The following is a 22,748-nucleotide window of genomic DNA, read 5'->3' as shown; positions in this document are numbered from 1 at the left end:
TGTGCATTAAATATTAATTCTTAATCTTAAATAGCACAGGTATATTTGTAGCAATAGCCAACAATACATTGTATAGGTCCAAATTATACATTTTCTTTTATGCCGAAAATCATTACCTGTTTTATGAAGATATTTTGTTCATTTCCAACAGTAAATATATCAAAACTTATTTTTTGATTGGTAATATGCATTGCTAAGAACTTCATTTGAACAACTTTAAAGGTGTTTTTCTCAATATTTAGATTTTTTGCACCCTCAGATTACAGATTTTCAAATAAGCGTATCTCGGCCAAATATTGTCCTATCCTAACAAACCATACACCAATGGAAAGCTTATTTATTCAGTTGTGTATAAATATAGTGATGTATAAATCTCAGTTGTAAAAAACTGACCCTTATGACTGGTTTTGTGGTTCTAGGTCAGATATATAAAATGAGTTTTTAATACACATTTAATTTCACATTTATTGTATATATTTATGTACTGTATGTATGTATGTACATGAATGAATTTGGCTTTCTTTGGCTTAAATTAAATGAAATTCTTTACATTGTGACATTATCTGAATGAAATGAAATAAATATAAACAACAAAATTCAAATAAATAAATAATATGTAATTCAAATAAAAACAAATGAATAAAATAAAAAAGCAAAATAATAAGTAAAAGTAAATAAATAAATAACATTTTCATTATTGTAAAGCACATAATATTATTTAAACTGTAATTTCTGTATTGTTGAGATGAATATCCTTGAAAATGAAGTTTTTTCATTGTGACATTATTTGCATGAAAATAAGTAAATATAAACAACAAAAAAATAAATAAATATTAAAACTAAATAATTAAACAAACAAAAAGCAAATAAGAAAAAGTAAATAAAAAAACAACATTTTCATTATTGTAAAGCATATATATATATATATATATATAATTTTTTGTTTTCTAATTTCTGTATTGTTTAGTGTGATACCCTTAAAATAATACAGAAAACAAAATAAATAACATTAAATTCTTTACATTGTGACATCTGCATAAACATAAATGAATAAATAAATAAAGATAAACAACAAATTAAATTAAATAAATATCAACAAGTAATTAAATAAAAACAAACACATAAATAACATTTTTAAGAAGTAAATAAATGTATATATATTAAAAATAATATATATTATTTAAATTGTAATTTCTGTACTGTTTAGATAAATGTCCTTAAAAAATACAGAAAATTTAATTCTTTATATTGTGCCATAATCTGCATGAAAATAAAATAAATAAATAAATATTAAAATTAATTTGGCTGAGATACAACTATTTGCAAATCTGGAATCTGAGGGTGCAAAATAATAAATAAAAAATAAATCTAAATATTATTAAAATATAAGTCACTTTTAAGATTGACCAAATGAAGTTCTTAGCAATGCATATTACTAATCAAAAAAAATAAATTTTGATATATTTACGGGAGGAAATGTACAAAATATCTTCATGAAACAATCTTTACTTAATATCCTAATGATTTTTGGCATAAAAGAAAAATCAATAATGTATTTTTGGCTATCGCTACAAATATACCAGTGCTACTTAAGACAGGTTTTGTGGTCCAGGGTCACATATGTAAATGTAAATGTAAAAAAACAAACAAACAAAAAGAAAAAATTCTGTTAAATTGCAGAAAACTCTTAAATGGGGTGAAATGTGACCTAGAGATGTTTTCCTGAGATTCAGCTTCTACCTCTCTAGAGCTGTTTTCTGAACTTTCAGGGTTTCTTGATTGAATCTCCTTTTGGCATCAGTTCTCCGCCTGATCGCACATGTTTGAGGATGATTTTCAGCGCCCCCTATCACAGCGCGCGCGTCTGCCGTCTCCTGCTGGGCGTTGAAGTGTCAATCTGCCATCCTCAGTCATGTGGCACAACTACTAAATGGGGCTCTTGAAGGAATATCTCACACAAACAGCGGCGGCCCTTTTACAGTTAAACAAAGTTTCACACTTCCATAATGTGGCTAAAAACACCAAAGACCTTCATCTCCCCGATGCGTTTCATGGCCACGGGCGGCTCTTCTCCACGGCCGCTTTATTTACATGTTAAACACAAAACGCAATACAGTGCAGCGTGAACGCGAGCCTGTCCCATGCCGTTTTCTGGCCTGTCAAACACAATAAGCGTGCCAGCGGGACGAAGGTGTTGTCATTCACAGACGACGGAGCTGACAATGCCGTTCCCTGCCGATACGACAGACCGAGATGAAAAATTACAAACGGGAACATTAGGCAAATCGCCGACTGCCAACAGAGAGACAAACCTCTTATTGCTGACTGACCAAATCAAGCTTCTCCACGGCAGATCTTATGTTTTTTTTGGTGCTCAATGTGTCACTGCACCACCAACAATGCAAAAAATACTATTCTTAATGAAGATTTTTGTCTAATTTTCTGGTGAAAACATAAAAATCCTTAAAAACAATGCATTCAGAAGCAACAATGCATACATGCTTAAGACTTGCTTTCAGATTATGTCTTAAACACCAGTGCATTTGTGTATTCTCTGGAAATGCTAGACAAAATACACTTATATTGCAATGCAATCATTTGCAATGTTGCTTCTCGTTTCAATGTTTTTTTTTTGACACTTTAACTGGAAAACAAGCCAAAATAAAACTAATTTAAAGGTTACTTTTGCAGTGTGCAAGAGGATTTTAGTAGTTTTAATGCACTTAATTCCAACCCAGAAGTGTCTATTTTTATAAATACTTTAATACATATTCCATTCAAAAAATAGATTTTTTAAATTTTAATTTAAAATTTACTTATTAACTTCTAATAAATGTACTTATTGCATTATTGTATTGCAAAAATATATTATAAAGTATATATATTAAAATTCTTTATATTGTGACATTATCTGCATAATTAAATAAATAAATAATCTTTTTTGTACAAAATATACAAAAATATACAAAAATAATATATATTATTTAAATTGTACTTTCTGTATTGTTTAGAGGAATGTCCTTAAAGTATTACAGAAAATTTAAATTAATCAAATTAATTTTTAAATAAATAAATATAAACAAATAAGTAATTTTTCAAATTACTTTTTCAAAGCACGTAATTGCAATCGAAATGTCTTTTTATTAATAAATACTCTTTAGTTCTTTTAATTTATTTTAAGGAAGTCTCTTTTGCTCACCAAGGATGCATTTATTTGATCAAAAACAAACAAAAAAAAAACAGTAAAAACAGTAAACATTTGAAAACTTATTAGCATTTAAAATTTCTATTTTGTATTTGAATATATTTTAAAATGTAATTTATTTCTGTGATGCAAAGCTGAATTTTTAGCATCACTAGTCCAGTTTCAGTGGCACATGATCCTTCAGAAATCACTCTAATATTCTAACATTTTTATTATTACCAGTGTTGAAAACAGTTGTGCTGCTTCCTATTTATTTGATATAAGTTAAAAAAACAGCATTTATTTAAAATAGAAATCTTGTTTTATTGTAAATGTCTTTAGATCAATTTAATGCATCCTTGCTAAATAAAAACATCATAAAACACTTTAAGAGGTTACTTTTACCGGAGGATAATTATTGCGCATTTCAGACAGTTTTCAATGCACTTAATTGAATGTCTGAAATGTCAGGTTTTTTTAATGAATATTTCTAAGTTGTTTACTTTTATTTGAAAGAAGTCTCGTTTGCTCACAAAGGCTGCATTTATTTGACCCAAAAATACAGTAAAATTTTGAAAACTTACTCGCATTTTAAATTTCTGTTTTTAAAGATGCAATTTATTTCTGTGATGCAGTGCTACATTTTTAGCATCATTACTCCAGTTTTATTGTCACATGATCCTTTAGAAATCACTCCAATATGCCAACATTTTAATATTATCAATGTTAAAAACAGTTGCACTGCTTCATTTTTATTTGATATAAGTAAAAAAAAAACAGCATTTATTTAAAATATAAATCTTGTTTCGTTATAAACGTGACTTTTGATCAATATAATGCATCCTTGCAGAATAAAAGCATCAATTTATTTAAAAAAGCATGAACAGTAGTGTATAATTGACACCACAAACATATATTGTGATCACTCTTTGTTTGGTTTGAACCTGCAACCTTTGCATTGCCTCCCCACATCTTCAACCGCTGGCCTTTACTGACCTACGCTGCAATTACACGGCTATTTTATTATGCGACACAGTCATTTCAGTTCCTTTATTACTGTTGACCGTTTCCATGGCTTCATCGATCGAGTCGGAAGTCAAATAACAAGACAATGAAGACTGAGGTGCTTTGTATTTGAGCCTTTGGCTTGTTCTTACACAAACACGGCTGCAATAAACATACGATCCCTGGGCCACAATGTCCACGGCGACATCAAAATCAATAAGCGGCTCACGGTCCATAGCAACATCCAAATCAATAAAGTGCCCGGGCCGAGATGACGTTACCGGCTGAAACCCTCAAGAGTTCATTATCCGCCGGCACAGGAATACCTGCAACACTTGACATCTCCGACGACCTTTCCAGATCGCTCAAGCCCTTCACAATAATCAAAATATCATGTTCCTTCTCACATGCAGCTGGCCTTTGGAGATGATGTCAGCCGCAGTCTCTGAACTTTGAGTCACCGGCTCTAAACGCTCGTCGTCTACACGAACGTACGTGTTTGACCCCGCGTGACTTCGTGTGTGAGAGCGAACGGCTGCCGTCGGCTGTGGAGCTGAATGTCAGAAGCGTTCATATCTCGCTCTCTCTGCTGCAAACGGTGCAACCGTGCTCTCGTTTCACTTCTGAAGGAGTCTCGTGTGACGCGTCAGACGCTTTGGATCCAGGCAAACATCAACACCTGGCTGGAGGAACGGTTCTATCCACAGAAATGACATCTCTATCATTATTTCCTCACTCTCTGAAGTGTCTCTCTGAACCTGTGTGCTGTTATTACTTCTGTGGAATTAATATGAAGTATCTTTACGCAGATCATAGCGACGTCTTTCCAGCTCAGAAAATAGTAGAAGTAGTCAATATGATTTATGAGCTATATAAAGTCTTCTAGACTGGCTGAGAGAAACAAGAATAGGGAAAATCACCTGGAAATAACTTTCAATGGCTATTTTTTCACAGTGAAAACAAGGTTGAAACAAAAGTAAAGCCAAATCTATACAAGAATAAAATCCATACAGGATGTTTAAGATTTATTTTTAATAAAACGTCTAATACTAAATTTGGACAGAGTATTAAAATCGTTTCAAGAGTGTTAAAGGGCTTATTTTATCATTGTGATATCCTAATAGTTTTTATTAATATTGATTGATAGTGTTTTTAGTGCAATTTTGTTGTGTGTTTTTGTCATTTTGATTAGCTTCTGTTTGTTTTATATATATTTATATAGTTTCAGTCATTTTTATTTTAGTTTTACATTTTAGTTATTTTAGTACCTCGGAAATTACCTGAAATAAAATACGATTTTTTTTTGTTTGTTTTAAATGTGTCTTTTAGTTTTTATTTATTTTTATTTCAGTTAAAGTTTTTTTCATTCCAATTCACAAAAAAATATTATTTTATGATTTTAGTTTCAGCAATTTTACTGTGTTTTATAGCTTTTGATTTATTTCAGTTTTAGTTATTTTAGTACTTTGGCAATTACTTGGAATATATATATATTTTTTATTTTTTTATTTTTTTATTTTTTTTACATTTAATTTTAATTCAGTTAAAGTTTATTTCATTCCAATTCACAAAAAATATTATTAACATTTTATATAAATATATAAATTTTATTTCAGTTAAAGTTCAATTAACATAAAAGATGTTATGATTTAGTTAAGTATAGTAACCCTTATTTATTAATAATAATAATAATAATAATAATAATAATAATAATAATAATCAATAAATGCATGCTTCAAATATTAACTCATATTTGGGTCTGTTCCTTTCATCAAAAATCATATAATATTTTCAGAAAATATACGTCACTTGGACAGCTTTGTAATACTTTAATGGTGTATTTTTGCCCTTTCTGCAATCCACAAAATAAGCTTAGACATTGTGTTTGTGTTTCACAAAACTTTTGAGACATCATTATTTCTGATTTCTGAAGAACTTCTCGTGAACCTCATGAAACATTAAACTGAACTAGACAATGACAAGATTAAGCAGAATTTCTCTGTATGCTTTTACCCTATACAAAGCAGGGTAAAATTAAATGTAAGACTTATACCTTTAGTCCATAGAGAACAGACCCATTTTTACACAGCTGCGGCACATTTTCAATAATTCAATGAGGATTCAATACTGCTTTTGAATTTGCTAATATATATTTTTTTAAATAGACAGACATGTATAGTGATGAAAACCAAAATATTAAATGCCATGGATGAATATTTACTGAGTAATGCACTATTTTGTAGAGGAGGGTCAAAATGTCAGTTTTCACCTGCGATTCAGAGTCAAATTTTAGGGGGGTAAAAATGACTTCAGAAAGATGGCAGCATCATAATGTTATTTTTACACAGAGATTGGTAGATCTGAAAGTAAAATCTGTTGACTTTACCAATCTTTGTTGCATTATGTGCCAATGGTGATCATTCAAAAATGGGGAAACAGCACTTTTCACGTTTCTTTTTCCAAAGTTTGCATGCCTGTAACTCAACAACTATTAAAGATATCTTAATGCCCTTTTAGATATTGGGTCTTAAAACACTTTCCTTTTAGCATATTTATCTTAAAGGCCTGATATGGTTCGATTTCAGAGATATTGGAATTTTAATACGGCTCCAGAACCAAATGTACACATTTTCAGTGGTCAAAAACCAAATGTGGGTCAGTTTGCAAAAAATATGACACTTGTTTTCTTTTAAAAAGTAATCTCTGAAGAACAAATAATGTCGAAAATAGAGATGTATCTCATTTCCTTCTGTCAACACAACTGCACTGAACATTCCTGTCTAAGTATTCTTTTATCAAAGTTTGCGTGCCTATAACTCAAGAAGTATTAAATATATTGCAATATGATTTTAAATGAACACCACTGGCACATTAATACAACAAAGATTGCTAAAGCCAACAGATTTTACTAACAGAATTACCAATCTTTAAAATTAAACCTTATAAGGCCTTAACAATAAAGATGTCAAAAGGCAAGTGTGTTAAGACCTAATATCTAAAAGGGCATTAAGATATCTTTAATAGTTGTTGAGTTATAGGCATGCAAACTTTGGAGAAAAAAATTGAAAAGTGCTGTTTTCACATTTTTGAATGAACACCATTGGCACATAATACAACAAAGATTGATAAAGTCAACAGATTTTACTAACAGACCTACCAATCTCTGTGAAAATCACATTATGATGCTGCCATCTTTGTGAAGTCATTTTTACCCCCCTGCTGTAGTTTGACTCTGAATCTCGGGTGAAAACTGCCATTTTGACCCACCCTCTACAAAATAATGCATTACTCAGTAAATATTCACCCACAACATTTAATATCTTGGCTTTCATCACTATACATGTTTATCTTTTAGCAGAAAAAATATAAGCAAAATCAAACATTTTAACCGATTTGACACAGAATGACCCTATTGCAATGTTAACACTATAAAGTTAACGTTGTCTTAATTCATCAATGATAGATCAATAACTATTCACATGACATACACCCCTAAAAATAAAGGTGCTTTAAAAGGTTCATCAGAGCGATGCCATAGAAGAACCATTTTTGGTTTCACAAGGAACCATTTAGTCAAAGGTTCTTTAAAGAACCATCCTTTTCTTAATTTTTTAATAATCTGAAAAACCTTCTTTTGCCACAAAGAACCTTTCTGTTTATTTAGATGTTAAAGGTTCTTTATGGAACCATCTAGACAAAAAAGACACAGAGTGTAAATGCACTGTATGCAAAATGCTCCGAAATGCAAAATTAAGACTTTGACTTTGATCATGCAATGCTTACATTTATTTAATGAAACCACAGCCTTTTGAAGTTTAATAATAGGATTAGGCCTTATCGCAATTCCCCAGAATTAAGACCTCTTAAAATCACAATGAAGACTTTTGTTAGATCATTTAAATACCATTCGAAATGGATAAAACTGTATTTAAGCCATTCCGAGGACCCTGAGACACCAAATAAACACTTTAACATCTAAAAATGGACCTAGATGCTAGTCAAGATAAATTCCAGAGAAAAATCATTGCGCGTGACTCAGAAGTGTAAGAAAATAAGACTTGTACGTAAGTGCGAATGATTCACTGGCGGATCTTTTCCTCAGTTGTAGGTTAGTTGCCAGATCAGCCAATAATGAGGCAGAATATAACAGTTGGGAAACTGTTGAAGAAATGCATAACAAAAGAAACTAGTTACCAGCTAAAGTTGAGTTTTCATTTTCTGAGCACTTAATGTTGGCATAGACAGTATACAGTGAAACTCTGTTCACACTGACAACTGCTAGTGGAGGACGCCGGAAAATCTCATTAAAAACAAACGACTTCTGGTCAATTTGTTGCTGCAAAACGCCGTCGCCGTCAAAGGATTCGCCGGGCTGCTTTGCTAAAGAACACACGTGCCCATTAGCTGAAGCAAAAATACACTTTTAGAGATTTCAGACTAACCCCATTCAAGCAGATACAAGCTGTTCATGCATGACTAGAAAATAAACGCCTACAGGCTTCACCAAGACGGCTATGAACTGATTCGCTTTAAAAAAGGTCTTGATTATTCATGAACTATCTGATGCGTGCCGCAACAAATACACCGAAAGCTTTACAAATCTTGCTGACTTGTATTGGAGTTTGCAGATACAAATATGTGTTTAAAGAATAGGAAAAAAAGATTATTTTGCAGTTATTAACAAAATCTAGCTTTTCAGTGCAAACAAAACCAAAATGCAAAGGGACTCTTATTTTGAAATGTAAGTTTTGCACTAACATTTCTAGCTGCTCATTAAAAAACATGAGGGAGATAAAATATCAACCAATATATTACAGTAAAAAAACATCAAAAGTAGATCAATATGCAATCGCTTTTGCATAAATGCAGGAACATGCAATGGTTTATTTAATTTAATCATTAAAAAAAGGACTGAAACAATTCAATAATATTACATAAAAATAGCAAGTAACACATGGGATTAAACATAAATTTTGAAGAAAGGAGACTAAAATGGTATTTTCTTGTAAAAAAAATTTTTTTTTTAAAACTTTATTTTATTTATAACTTTAAAAAAAATCTGGTATTTCCATCCAAAATGATTAAGGCTTTTGTTACAGCATTTAATATACTTTAGACATTGCATTTGTTTCAGTATTTAGTCATCTTTGTTAATATTAGTTATTAAAAATTCTGTTCTTAGTTAGGCTATGTTACCTCAGTCCAATAAATAATATCAACAGGTTACTTTTGAATTTAATAATAGGGTTCGTACAGACACTCTAAAATGAAATTCCAGGACTTTCAAGGACCTTTCAAGCACTACTTTTGATTTTCAAAGGTAAAGTGTTACCGTGCTTATTAAACGTGAAATTTGTCTTTGAGAAAGACTCACAGCAGTCAGGTGGATATCCATAATAACTTACTCTCCTGACTAAAAATGGCATATGAAGCTGGTTTCAGGGTGGTTTAAGTTTAGCTGTGTGTCCTTTTTTAAATCCACACTTATTTCTGCACTAATGGGGAAACGCTTGCTTTTCCAGCTGTAATGAAACGCCTGAGTCCTGCACCCGCTGCGTGTCCCTCAGGGCTGCATTCGCCACCGAGATACAGGTTGAAGAAAAGTTCCTTCCCCCTTGAGCATCCCTCCACCCACACGCTCAAGATCTCTGGAGCGTGTCAAAATGCCAAATACTAATGAAGTCAAATACTAGTGAAATTCCAGAAAGTTAGTTTCTCAGTTTCAAAACTCTCTCACAAAAAAAAACTTTAGGCTTACAATGCATTTTATGTGGGACCTGTGAACATTTTATAAACCAAAACAGTTAATTTTATAGATGGGTTTGGGCCTTTTTTATATTGTTTCAGCCAAAATATACTTCTGTACATTTATATATTCACTACAGTTTAAAAGTTTGGCTTGGTAAAACACTTATGCTCACCAAGGCTGTATTTATTTGATTAAAAATACAGTAAAATCAGTAAAATTGTGAAATATTTTTACAATTTCAAATAACCATTTTCGCTTTGAATATTTTTTTAAAATTTAATTTATATCTGTGATGCAATGTTGAATTTTCAGCATCATTACTCCAGTCTACAGAGTCACATGATCCTTCAGAAATTAACTAATATGCTGATTTGCTGCTCAAGAAACATTTTGGATTATTATCAGTGTTGAAAACAGTTGCGAAAATTCCAGAACGTCAGTTTTTTTAGTTTCAAAACTATCTCACAAAAAGCTTTAGACATAAAATGCATCTTATGTGGGACCTAGGAACACATTGTTTCAGCAAAAATATATTTCTGTACATTTACATATGCACTACAGTTCAAAGGTTTGGCATTGGCAAAGACTTTTATGCTCACTAAGGCTGCATTTATTTAATTAAAAATATAGTAAAATCAGTAAAATTGTGAAATATTTTTACAATTTCAAATAACCATTTTCGCTTTGAATATTTTTTTAAAATTTAATTTATATCTGTGATGCAATGTTGAATTTTCAGCATCATTACTCCAGTCTACAGAGTCACATGATCCTTCAGAAATTAACTAATATGCTGATTTGCTGCTCAAGAAACATTTTGGATTATTATCAGTGTTGAAAACAGTTGCGAAAATTCCAGAAAGTCAGTTTTTTTAGTTTCAAAACTATCTCACAAAAAGCTTTAGACATAAAACGCATCTTATGTGGGACCTAGGAACATATTGTTTTAGCAAAAATATATTTCTGTACATTTACATATGCACTACAGTTCAAAGGTTTGGCATTGGCAAAGACTTTTATGCTCACTAAGGCTGCATTTATTTAATTAAAAATATAGTAAAATCAGTAAAATTGTGAAATATTTTTACAATTTCAAATAACCATTTTCGCTTTGAATATTTTTTTAAATTTAATTTATATCTGTGATGAAATGCTGAATTTTCAGCATCATTACTTCGGTCTTCAGCACAACATGATCCTTCAGAAATTAACTAATACGCTGTTTTGAAAAATTTTTGAAACATTTCTGATTATTATAAATGTTAAAAACAGTTGTGCTGCTTCATATTTTTGATTTTTCAGTATTCTTCAATAAATTAAAAGTTCAAAATAACAGCATTTATAGTGAAATAACAATATTTTTTGTAACATTATAAATGTTTTACTATCATATTCGATCAATTTAATGCATCCTTGCTGAGTAAAAGTATTCATGTCTTTCAAAAAATAATTGATACTGACCCCAAAACTTTCGAACAGTAGTGTATACACCATATAAGCTCCCATAGGCAGAAGGCAGCAGGTGAGGAGCAGAGTTTACAGTCAGGCGCTTCAGTAATTGTCCCAAGTGCTCTTACCGATCATGGGCGACTCAATAAAGCTCCAGGCATTGGTTTGAGGCACATATGACTGAAGTACTCCAGCAGAGCGGCTGGCCTCGTTCACCCCTCCAAACACATAGATCTTCCCTCCACAGACAGTCGCTGCCGCAGAGTGGACAGGTTTGGGCAAAGGAGCCACCATCTCCCACTGGTTAGTGATTGTGTCGTACCTGGAGAGAAAATGAAATGCTATTTATCCTGGAACATCACAAAGAGCAGAATTCAAAACGCCTTTCCAGACAGAATAATACTCTGACTGCTCAAATGAAGGGTTAAAAAGTTCACAAACACCCAAACCCACTAAAGCCACTAAAAGCACTCGTATTTTCTGGAAAAATGACTATTAAAGTCGGCCTAAATAAAAAGACATGACCCACGGATCTATAAACGATGCCCACGGCTCGTATCAGCGAGTTTCCACTTCACGCCTGATAAAGCATCAAGAAAATGAGAGTATATTGCGAGGGTTGGATGAGTTTCTTTTCTGTCCCTGGGAAAAAATAATTTATGCCAAATCTAGCATTTAAACAGAAGTACAAAGGGACTGTGAAAAATGTGCACGACTGATTGTCATAAACACCGTCTGGCTCCTATTTACAGAAGAAAATACATTTTATATATCAAACACACAAAGTGAAGGGCCATTAAGATTTCTTATTTTTAAATATAAAATACAAATATATACATATTTTAATTAAATACTTTATTTTACATTATTAAATACTTTTAATTTTTTTAAATATATTTTTTAACTAACAACATTTAATTCTGCAATATAAAAATATATACCTTATAAATTGTCATACATATCATTATATGATGTGTGCACACATTTATTAAATTATTTAATCATATTTTTAAGTAAAAATATTTAAATGATCAGATATAAATAAATATAAAATATCTATATCTTGCATTTCATGGCATTATTTTTATGACAAGCATATTTTGAAGTCAAAATATCACTACTGCAAGATAATAAATATATTTTATATTCAATTTTAAATATAATTGTTATTTTTAAAGTTATATAGTTATATATTCACATATTTATAGTATGCATTTATTTAAATACATTTAAATGAATAAATAGTACTATACTGAGGAAAAACATGCATGTAAAAAAATAATAATATATATATATATATATATATATATATATATATACACATACATTTTCAAATAATAAATAGTACTATAATGAGTAGGAATAGAATAGAAATAAATATTTTTCAAACAAAAAAGGTGCAAACAATTATTATCATGATATTTTTCTTTCATTTTTCAGTACGAGTATCTATACATTATCTATCATGAGACATGTACTTAAGAAGCAAAATGAAAAGATATTAAGTCCTGTTTTGTGAAAATTTATTAAAATTAAATAGGTTTAATCTTAAAACAAGAACAATTTTTGTATTATTATTATTATTATTATTTTCTTTTTGACCTCAAAGGCAGATATTATTTCTTGTTTTAAGCATTAAATAGCTTAATCTTGATACATTTTCCAGAAAACAACACTTTAAAAACATTAAAAAAAAAAAAAAAAACATTTTTGCAGTGTGGCACTTCATAATGTGATCAGATGATGAAAATGGAAGATGCTGGATGATGAAAATCAATATACCCAACTCAAAAAGCAGGTCTTTTAAATGGTCTTTTAATACTAGAAGATCACGTTTGTGCAAGAAAGCCTCTGGCACACCTGCCTGCTGCAGTCTTCTCTCTCTCGACATTAAGGTGAAAATATCCTGCAATATTCCTTTAATTTATGCATGCTCCTGTGCTGTGGGGTTTTGCTGGTGAGATTTTTTCCAGCATTTCCCTTCAGTGAGGCAAACCAGATAAACTTCTCCAGCAATCTTCCACAGTCGGTATCTGTTAAAAGTGCAGTAGATAAGTGAGACTCCACCGCCGTCTCCACCGGCTCCAAACACGTTCCTGCTCCTCCATTAAGACTCATAATGGTCTCAGTCAGCGAGCACGACCGCGGCTCATTCCCTGCTCAATTTTCACCCTCTAACAGGCAATCTCCTGATGTCTCCCACAGGTCCTCCTGTAGAAATCAGAGCAGGATCGGAGCTGGAATCTGGGTTGCTCTGCTCCTCAGTCAAAACCCGTTCTTGTATCATTTTGCACAATCCAAATATACTCAGCACTTCCCACATCTGCGAATGTGTCCCGGGATTAGATGAGGCTCACATTAAAAAACACCACATCCAGTGCTGCAGTTGTGAAATCCATATGTTATAAGCAAACTTGGGTGTGTATGTATGTGTGTATATATCATACATACATATATCATACATATTCTAAAGTGTGTATAGCATTGCACAGTATGCTTGTGTATATTACATTTTAAAATACTTTTTAAATAACATTGAATAATATTAACACATTATACATTTTAATAGTAAAATATTAAATGTTATTTAAAAACTATTATTTAATTTTTTTAATATAAACAAAAAATATTAAGTTTTTTTTTTTTAATATTTACTTTCTAAGTTATATGATTGCTTTTTTCTTTATTTATTTGAAAATATTTAGTTCTAAATACAAACACATACACAGTATATTATTTGTTTTTATGTATATTTGATGATTAAATTGATTATTAATACAAAAATATTTAAAAGTATTATTATCTATTATTTATTTATTTTGGCATTTTGAAATATTTGTATTGGATTTTTTTATTATTATAAAAAACACACACATACACACACACACACACACACACACACACACACACACACACACACACACACACACACACACACACACACACACAATAATTATATATATATGTTTATATATAAAATATACACACTGTATATTATTTATGTATAATGATTTATTTACAATTGATTTATTTATTCATTTTCTAATTATTTCATAAAACACACACATTATTTAATATTTATTAAATTATATTATATTAAAATTAATATATTTATTTAGTAATTTTTAGATATTTGTAATAGAAAACAAGACAAAAATAATGTTTTTTTGTAAATATTATACATTTTTTTAACAAATATTTTGTTTTTATTAAAAATTTAGTTTCTATTAATTTTTTTTTTTTTTTTACAAATATTTAGTTTCTATTAGGTTACATGTGTGTGTGTTTTAATGTATAACTGATTCTTTACATTTTATTAATTAAAAAAATATTTCATTTCTTTATAATCATTTATTAAAACACACATCTTATTTATTTATACATTTATATTTATTTAGTAATTTTAAGATATGTGTACTGAAAAACACGACCAAAATATTAAGCTTTTTTCAAATATTATTATTATTTTCTTTTTTAGTTTTTCTTAAGTGTATATATATAAATATTAGAATACATAAAAAATATAAAATCTAAATGTATCCATTTATTTATTTATTTATTTATGTAAGAATTTGTACTGGAAAACAAAGCAAAAATATGGTGTGGGATGGGGGTCTATTAAGTTATACATTTCTACTTTATTTATTTGAAAATATTTTCTATTAAGTTAGACGATTTTTCTACTTTTATTTATTTATTTATTTATGCATTTATTTTAATGTACCTTATTTATTTCTGAATATTTATACATTTCAATATTTGCACTGGAAAACTAGACAAAAACGAGTGAGAAAATAGGCTTTTCAGCACAACTCTCCTCAACAAGACATGATTTGGGGAATCGTTTATGTCTGGAGAACAAAACCAATCACTAACCCCAAGAATAAATAGTATTAATAGCTTTAGTGATGCTTAACAATATTAGTTGATGTTTTTCCACATAAACCCGGATGATCAACAGCATTGAGTTAAAGCAGATGGCTGGCGAGCGGATATTGGTGGAGAAGCGGGCGGTTCATTGTCAGCGCAGCGGCTGCTGGGGTCGGGAAGACCATTAATTACACAGAGGGAGAGTGTTATCAGGCCACTTCTGCCTCTTCTTTAATGAGACTTTTACAGCCGCGTACAGGAAGGAACTAATTATACGAGGCAGAGACTCGCTCGATGAAAGTGCGGTTATAAATAAAGACATCTGTGGAACAAATGAAAAATGATTATGACTCACGTTTTCTCACATAAAAGGAGTCTGATACGAATTACGGCAATTAGCGAGGAACCACCTGCAGTCATGTGACTTTTCTCGCATATGTGGCTTTGATGCCGATTCTGCTTTAATTAGCCAGTATTGTTTTGTTCTTTGTCGTATGATGAGAAATACAGGTGGAAATTATTCATTTCACTAATCCATAAAACCTTCATATGCAATATCATTATTTCTCAGTTGGATTTAAATAGCATCTGCTTTCACTGACACCAAGAACATTTATATTTTTAAAGTTTATGTTAAAACTTTTTCTGCAAGGCCTTTCTTCAGTGCAATGACTGAATGACTAACTAACTAACTGACTGTCTGTCTATATATATAAAAATACTGAAATTATGGAAGCCAGTTTCCACCACTGAATAAAAAAAAAAAATATATATATATATATTGCAACTGATTTTTTCTCAGAATTGCATGATATAAACTCACAATTGCAAGATATAAAGCAGTGTTGTTTTTGGACAACCATCTTAGATTTAGTCTTAGTCTTTTGGACTAAAATGCTTCTTAGTTTTAGTCAAATTTTAGTCACTTCTATATGTGATAGTTTTAGTCCAATTTTAGTCGACGAAAAGTCAAAAAGGTTTTAGTCTAGTTTTAGTCGACGAAAAGTCAAAAAGGTTTTAGTCTAGTTTTAGTCAAAAAAAGGGAAAAAGGTAGTCTTTTAACAAATTAATGTAGGTCAGTAAGTATTTTGCTGTTGAGTAGTGTCACTTATAAGTTCTGAAAATAGCAGATCTATAGTTCAACACAATGTGAGCTTCCGGATCGACTATTTTTACCAATAATTACAATAATGAAGGTATGTTTTAGAACATAAAAGACAAACAAGGATGGAATGCTAAAACGGCTTGCCATACTAGTATAGCAAAGAGTATTTAATGCTAAAACGGCTTGCCATAGCGTCAGATACTTTTTAAGTTTTAATTGGCATGCACAATAAGCAGAAATGTCATGCATTTTAAACGTCTGACGGACCACCCACTAACATTTTCGTCTATTCTCGTCTCGTCAACGAAAACTCACACACGTCTCGTCATGTTTTAGTCATCAACGAGCCATTTTTATCTCGTCATCGTCTCGTTATCGTCATGAAAAAAAGTGGCGTCAACTAAATGATTTCGTCATCGTCATCGTTGACAAAAACAACACTGATATAAAGTAAGAATTCTGAGATATAAAGTCAAAATTGTGATATTAACTTACAATTGCAAGTTATAAAGTCAGAATTCTGAGATATATATTTGCAATTCAGAGAAATTGCGAGATTAAAAAAAAGTCGCAATTACCTTTTTAATTTTTTATCCAGTGGCGGAAATGGGTTTCATTTGAAATAAACTAATAAAATAATTATTACATTTAGTATATATAGTTACATTACACTTTTATGCTAATCCGACATTTCATTCATTTATTCATTTACTTGTTTATTTCAATCTAACTGTCATGTATTTATTTAAATTTTTTATTAATTCATTAATATTATTTAATGTTATTAATTATATTAATAAAAAATATTTTTAAGAATATTGTTAATATATATAATGTATTTATTCTAATACAATATTTATCTATCTATAAATTTTTTAAAGTGCTAGGCAATGATTAATCGCGATTTATTGCATGCAAAATAAAAGTTTTTGTGCACCTAATATATATACAGTATATATATGTGTGTGTGTGTGTGTGTGTGTGTGTGTGAACTGTATATTATGTATAAATACACAACCATGCATGTATATATTTAAGAAAAATGTTATGTTTATATATTAAATATATTTACATATAAAATAAATTATATAACTATAAATAAATACATGTAAATATTTTCAAAATATATACTGCATGTGTGTGTGTCTTTAAATATACACATAATATGCACAATACACACATATATTACATTAAAAACTTTTTGAATGCAATTAATCGTTAGTAATCGTTGCCTACCACTAAATTTTATTCACTTATTTTATTTATTAATATATTCTTTATGCATGCATTTATTAGTTTGTTTGTTTTAATCTAATTATTTACTTATTAATTTCAATTTACAATGTATTTAAATAGCAATCCAAGTACCCATAACACATATATAAATAGGAATCCAAGTACACAAAAATCCACTTTAAACCTTTAAGGCAAGGTTTTATCATGTCAACACTCTAAGACTGTTTTGACAAATTTCCTGTTCCAGTCATCTATATCTTACTCTTATCGTGAGAAACCCAGGAGGCTGACAAGAGACAGAGTTCATTCCCTCATTAATTAGCATTTGCTGCTATAAATATCACTCACATTCATATTTCTTTTAGCGGTGTCTATAAATTACTCAACTTAAACAAACTGGCTGATACTGCTCCCGCAGCGTTCGCAGCGCTTTAAAACATGCTGTGAATTCTCCGCTGTGACAGGTGAACAGACCGCCGTCTCACGAGAGCTGCGACATGAGACGCTTTGCATGCAAACACGCCTGCAGCCGCCGCTCGGGGCGCAGGACAATTTCAGCACGGTTAGATTTCACATAAATATGTGCTGAAGTGGCAACTGTGCCGAGAGCTGGCAAGCGGGTCTTTGGTCTTTGTAGGTGACCATCAGTGGTCGGCCAAAGCGTGACACTCATGATGGCATATCTTGATCTAAGGTTACTCAGGCCTCGCCTCTGCGCCAACAACTTTAATAAAAACTCAAAGAGCATGAAAGCCTCTAAGCTGAGCCTCCAACAGAAAACTGGAATTAGTGACACGGGTCATACTATGAAAAAAATAAAACACTTTTCCTTGTTATTTTGAGTTGACTGTTGGTTGTGTGTGTTTTGAAAAAAATGAAATAAGGATTGTCATAAAAAAAGTATTAAAACTCTTGGCCGAAACCGAAAGTCGAAAAAGAGGAAACCAAGGCCGAAAACCGAAAACCGAAACACCGAAAGAATTATGCCAATTATTAGCACCATTGCATTTATGGCTATGACTGTGTACTAATCTTACTAAAATCAAGGCATTGCAATTGCATTAATGAATATTAAAGTTTCAAAGAATAAATCAATTATATTAATTTAAACAATTATTATATTACTTAAATAACATATACATATATTTTACTGCCTTTGTTCAAATTGTTTACATTTTTATAACACATTATCTTGTGGATCCATCAGTTCACATTTACAACTCTGTGTTTCTCTTCCAGCAGGAGGCGCTATCAGAATGGTAAACAAAGCAGCGCTCATATTTATTCAATGGATAGCCTTTTGAAGTTTCATGCAATTCTTGTCTTTCAGTCCCTGCATTTAAGACCACCTGAAATCATAATTAAGACTTTCATAACCCCTAATAACACTGCAGTCATCAATGAAAATTAAGAGCTTCATTTAAGTCTTTCAAAAAACAACCCTTACACAAAATACGTTTCTTTTCATTTTTTTCCCACCATGTTCGGGGCACAAGAAAAATATTAGGGGACTAAATTAATATCAGCATATGAAGTATAATCGTCTCTCATTGTCTCTGAGAGAATGCACGTCAGATGTTGAAAGCACTGTCAGTTTTTACTTTCACTTTAACATATTGCGCAGTTTTCACGTTGCTTGTGTGATATCCATTGGCTCACCACCATGGTTTAAAACATAAATATGTACAAAAATACAGTATATAGAAAAGACATATCTTTAAAATATTACGACGTAACACCAACGTAAAGCCATCTCGATCTCTGCTCTCATCACTGGCTGCACGCACGACTGCAGACACACCTCCTCTTGAAATTTCGGCATTACAAGTTTTGCAAATCGCTATCCGTGGGTCTTTCTCAGATATACTGAAATACGTTCACACCGCAGACGTGTTGCTTCAGACAAGCACGTGCAGGCTGCGGTTTCTGTTTGCGTCAACATACTGTTTCGGTAATACAAGTCTTTCGGCCGAAAACCGAAAATGCTCTTTTGGGCCATTTTCGGACGGAAATTTTTGGTGGCCGTATATTCGGTGCATCCCTACTATATTTATATATACAGTTGAAGTCAGAAGTTTACATACATCTTGCAGAATCTGCAATGTTTATTATTTTAGCAAAATAAGAGAGATCATACAAAATGCACCTGCACTGACCTAAATATGATATTTCACATAAAAGATGTTTACATATAGTCCATAACATAAAATAATAGTTGAATTTATAGAAATTACCCTGTTCAAAAGTTTACACACACTTGATTCTTAAATCCACAGCTGTTTTTTTTGTTGTTGTTGTTAATTGATAGTTGTTTGTGAGTCCCTTGTTTGTCCTGAACAGTTAAACTGCCTGATTTTCTTCAGAAAAATCCTTCAGGTCCCACAAATTCTTTGGTTTTACAGCATTTTTGTGTATTTGAACCCTTTCCAGCAATGACTGTATGATTTTGAGATTCATCTTTTCACACGGAGGACAACTGAGAGACTCATATGCAACTATTACAGAAGGTTCAAACACTCAGTGATGCTCCAGAAGGAAAAACTAAGCATTAACAGCCAGGGGTGAAAACGTTTGAACGGAATTTGAATGTGTACATTTTTCTTAATTTGCCTAAATATCATATATTTTTTCTGAAGCATCAGTGAGAGTTTGAACCTTCTGTAAACCAAAGAATTTGTGTGACCTGAAGGACTTTTCTAAAGAACAGCAGGCAGTTTAACTTTTCAGGACAAACAAGGAACTCATGAACAACTATCACTAAACAAAAAAAAAAAAAAAAAAAAAAAAAAAAAAACACAGCTGTGGATCATTCAGGTAACAACACAGTGTTAAGAAACTTTTGAACAGGTTCATTTCTATAAATTCATAAATTATACATATAAATTATTCTCTCTTGTGGACTATATGTAAACATATTTTATGTGAAATATCTTATTCAGGTCAGTACTAAATAAACAATAGCATACATTTTGTATTATCCCTCTTATTTTGGTAAAATAATTAACATTTTGCAGATTCTGCAAGGTTTATGTAAATACATATACATATAAGAGAATATATAATATATAAAGAGAAGCTGATGTATCAGACTAGCTCTGGAAATCCTCATTGTATCCAGGGACTAAAACAAACACCCTTACAGGCTACATTTACATTTACAGCAAACAAACAGCTTTTGCTTTAGTCAACAGAGATAAATTGGTTTGTATCCTGCCAGAGTCTGACACCCTGAACAACAGTGCCAACACAGAGCACAGGACACACACACACACACACACACACACACACTACGCTAACACTGACAAATAAAGGTCAGTCTTTCACAATGGCACTGACACTGAAAGACAATGTCATTTAAAGTAGCACAAATGACTTCATCAGTCCTTTTAACATAAATCATGGCAAAACCACGGTATTCTTTAAGGCACCTTACAGAATGTAGGCTTATGAACATTATAAGCAATCAGGGTTATAGTAATCAACATTTATTTAATAGAAGACGCACTTTCTTAAAGAGACAGTTCACCCTAAAATAAAAACATCATTATAATTGTCTCAATGTCATGTTGTTCCAAACCTTCAGGACTTTATTTATTTTACATAACACTAAAGAAAATATTTTAGTAGTATTTATATACCATTACAGAATTTCATATATTGAATTGATTTTAAATGTTTTTCCTTTTAGTCAAATCTTAAACGTAGTTAACATTTAGTAATTTTGTGATTCAGTCATCATAACTTTTTTTAGTTTTAGTAATTTTAGTACTTCAAATTAAACTTATTTCAGTTTGTTGCACTGCCATGCACAGCCATGATACTGAATGAATAAATATTTAAGTTTAAGTTTTTAAAGTAATATTTATACTTTGTTTTATTTTCATTAAGAAGAAAATGCTTTTAATAGCGTTAATTTTAGGCCAAAGACGAAAAAGGGTTTAGGCATAAAAACAATAAGTGTAAAACTGCTCCCCCCCAAAAAAAAAATTCAAAAGTTTTCTGTTTAATTTAATTGCATTTTTGTTTTTCTGAGCAAAAAAAAAAAAAAAACATTTTTCCCTAATTTACAGAAGACACCCACTAAAGTGTCCTTCAATGTAACAGTCTTATCAGGCATATTTACAACAAAAAACAATTTATGACATTAAAAGATAAATTACTCCAAATTCACTCCAAATACTAACTAGTTATAATTCTACATTTGCCAAAAAAATTGCCACTGTCCTAGGTTTTAACCATTTGTCAGTAAGAATTTTTTTTACTAATTTAAAGCAATACAATTTTCTTTTATATACTTTAATATGTACAAATCAGAATACGCATCTTGTATAAATTTATACATAAATATTGTGTTAAACTGAATGACAATGTAACATTATTTCAACCAAATGTGGACATTTTATTCTCCAAAAACTAGTTTGAAACCTTAAAACACTACTTGCAGACACTGTCCCTTTAAGAAAGTAAACACAGTAAACTGGTGTTGAATCACCGTTATATGTGACCTCTAACTGTAGTTGCAGCTCTATTGCAAATTCACATCAAGACGGGTAACAGTGATAAACTGGGCCAAGGTTACAACACAGGAACTCCTGTAAACAAACTCATTTCTTGAGCACTTCAATGAACAACAGAGCCAAAAGACAGATGGCCTTTCCATTAGTCTTGGTAAAAACAGGGCACCTTCAGCACAGAGACACAGGGGTGAGAGGACCACAACATGGAGACATGGCTCTCAAAGTCTGTAGCTTCACCATAGGAACCAATAACACAAGGCTTTCTCAAGACAACTCGCTGACTAGCTTTTGAAAAGATGTAGTTGTGTGTGTCCCAATCATCACTCGCTGGGGTGACCTGAGGGGCGGCTGGCATCATTACCGGAGCAGATCGCCATCCATCCATCAGCGAGAGACGGGATTAGAGAGTCACGCCGGGCCAAAAGCACACACATACACACGGCTAGTCACAGACCTTTCTATATATAATCCATCCAGCGCTGGACCGGCTCCCGTGTCAAGGTTACTTCTGCTCTCTCTATGAGCGCTGCTCCGCTCTGCTCTAAAGGCCGTATATCTGCCGGTGGGAGCCGTTGATCGTTGTCTTCCCATCTCCATCCGTTATGTTTCCCTTAAAATACACAGCCGACGCTG

The 22,748-nt window shown here is 31.4% G+C and overlaps 1 protein-coding gene across 1 annotated transcript in view; it reads right to left on the bottom strand.

The window, feature by feature from the left end:
* Window positions 1-22,748, bottom strand: part of LOC141295622 (kelch-like protein 29) — a 150,759-nt gene that overhangs the window by 13,308 nt on the left and 114,703 nt on the right. The window contains exon 10 of the mRNA XM_073826869.1: window positions 11,516-11,709. Coding sequence (XP_073682970.1) covers window positions 11,516-11,709 — 194 coding nt within the window. The remainder of the gene's footprint in view (window positions 1-11,515; window positions 11,710-22,748) is intronic.

This window comes from Garra rufa, chromosome 21, assembly GCF_049309525.1.
Source record: "Garra rufa chromosome 21, GarRuf1.0, whole genome shotgun sequence".
NCBI lineage: Eukaryota > Metazoa > Chordata > Actinopteri > Cypriniformes > Cyprinidae > Garra > Garra rufa.
Note: the sequence above shows the minus strand (reverse complement) of the source record. Positions and strands in the feature narration are given on the sequence as shown.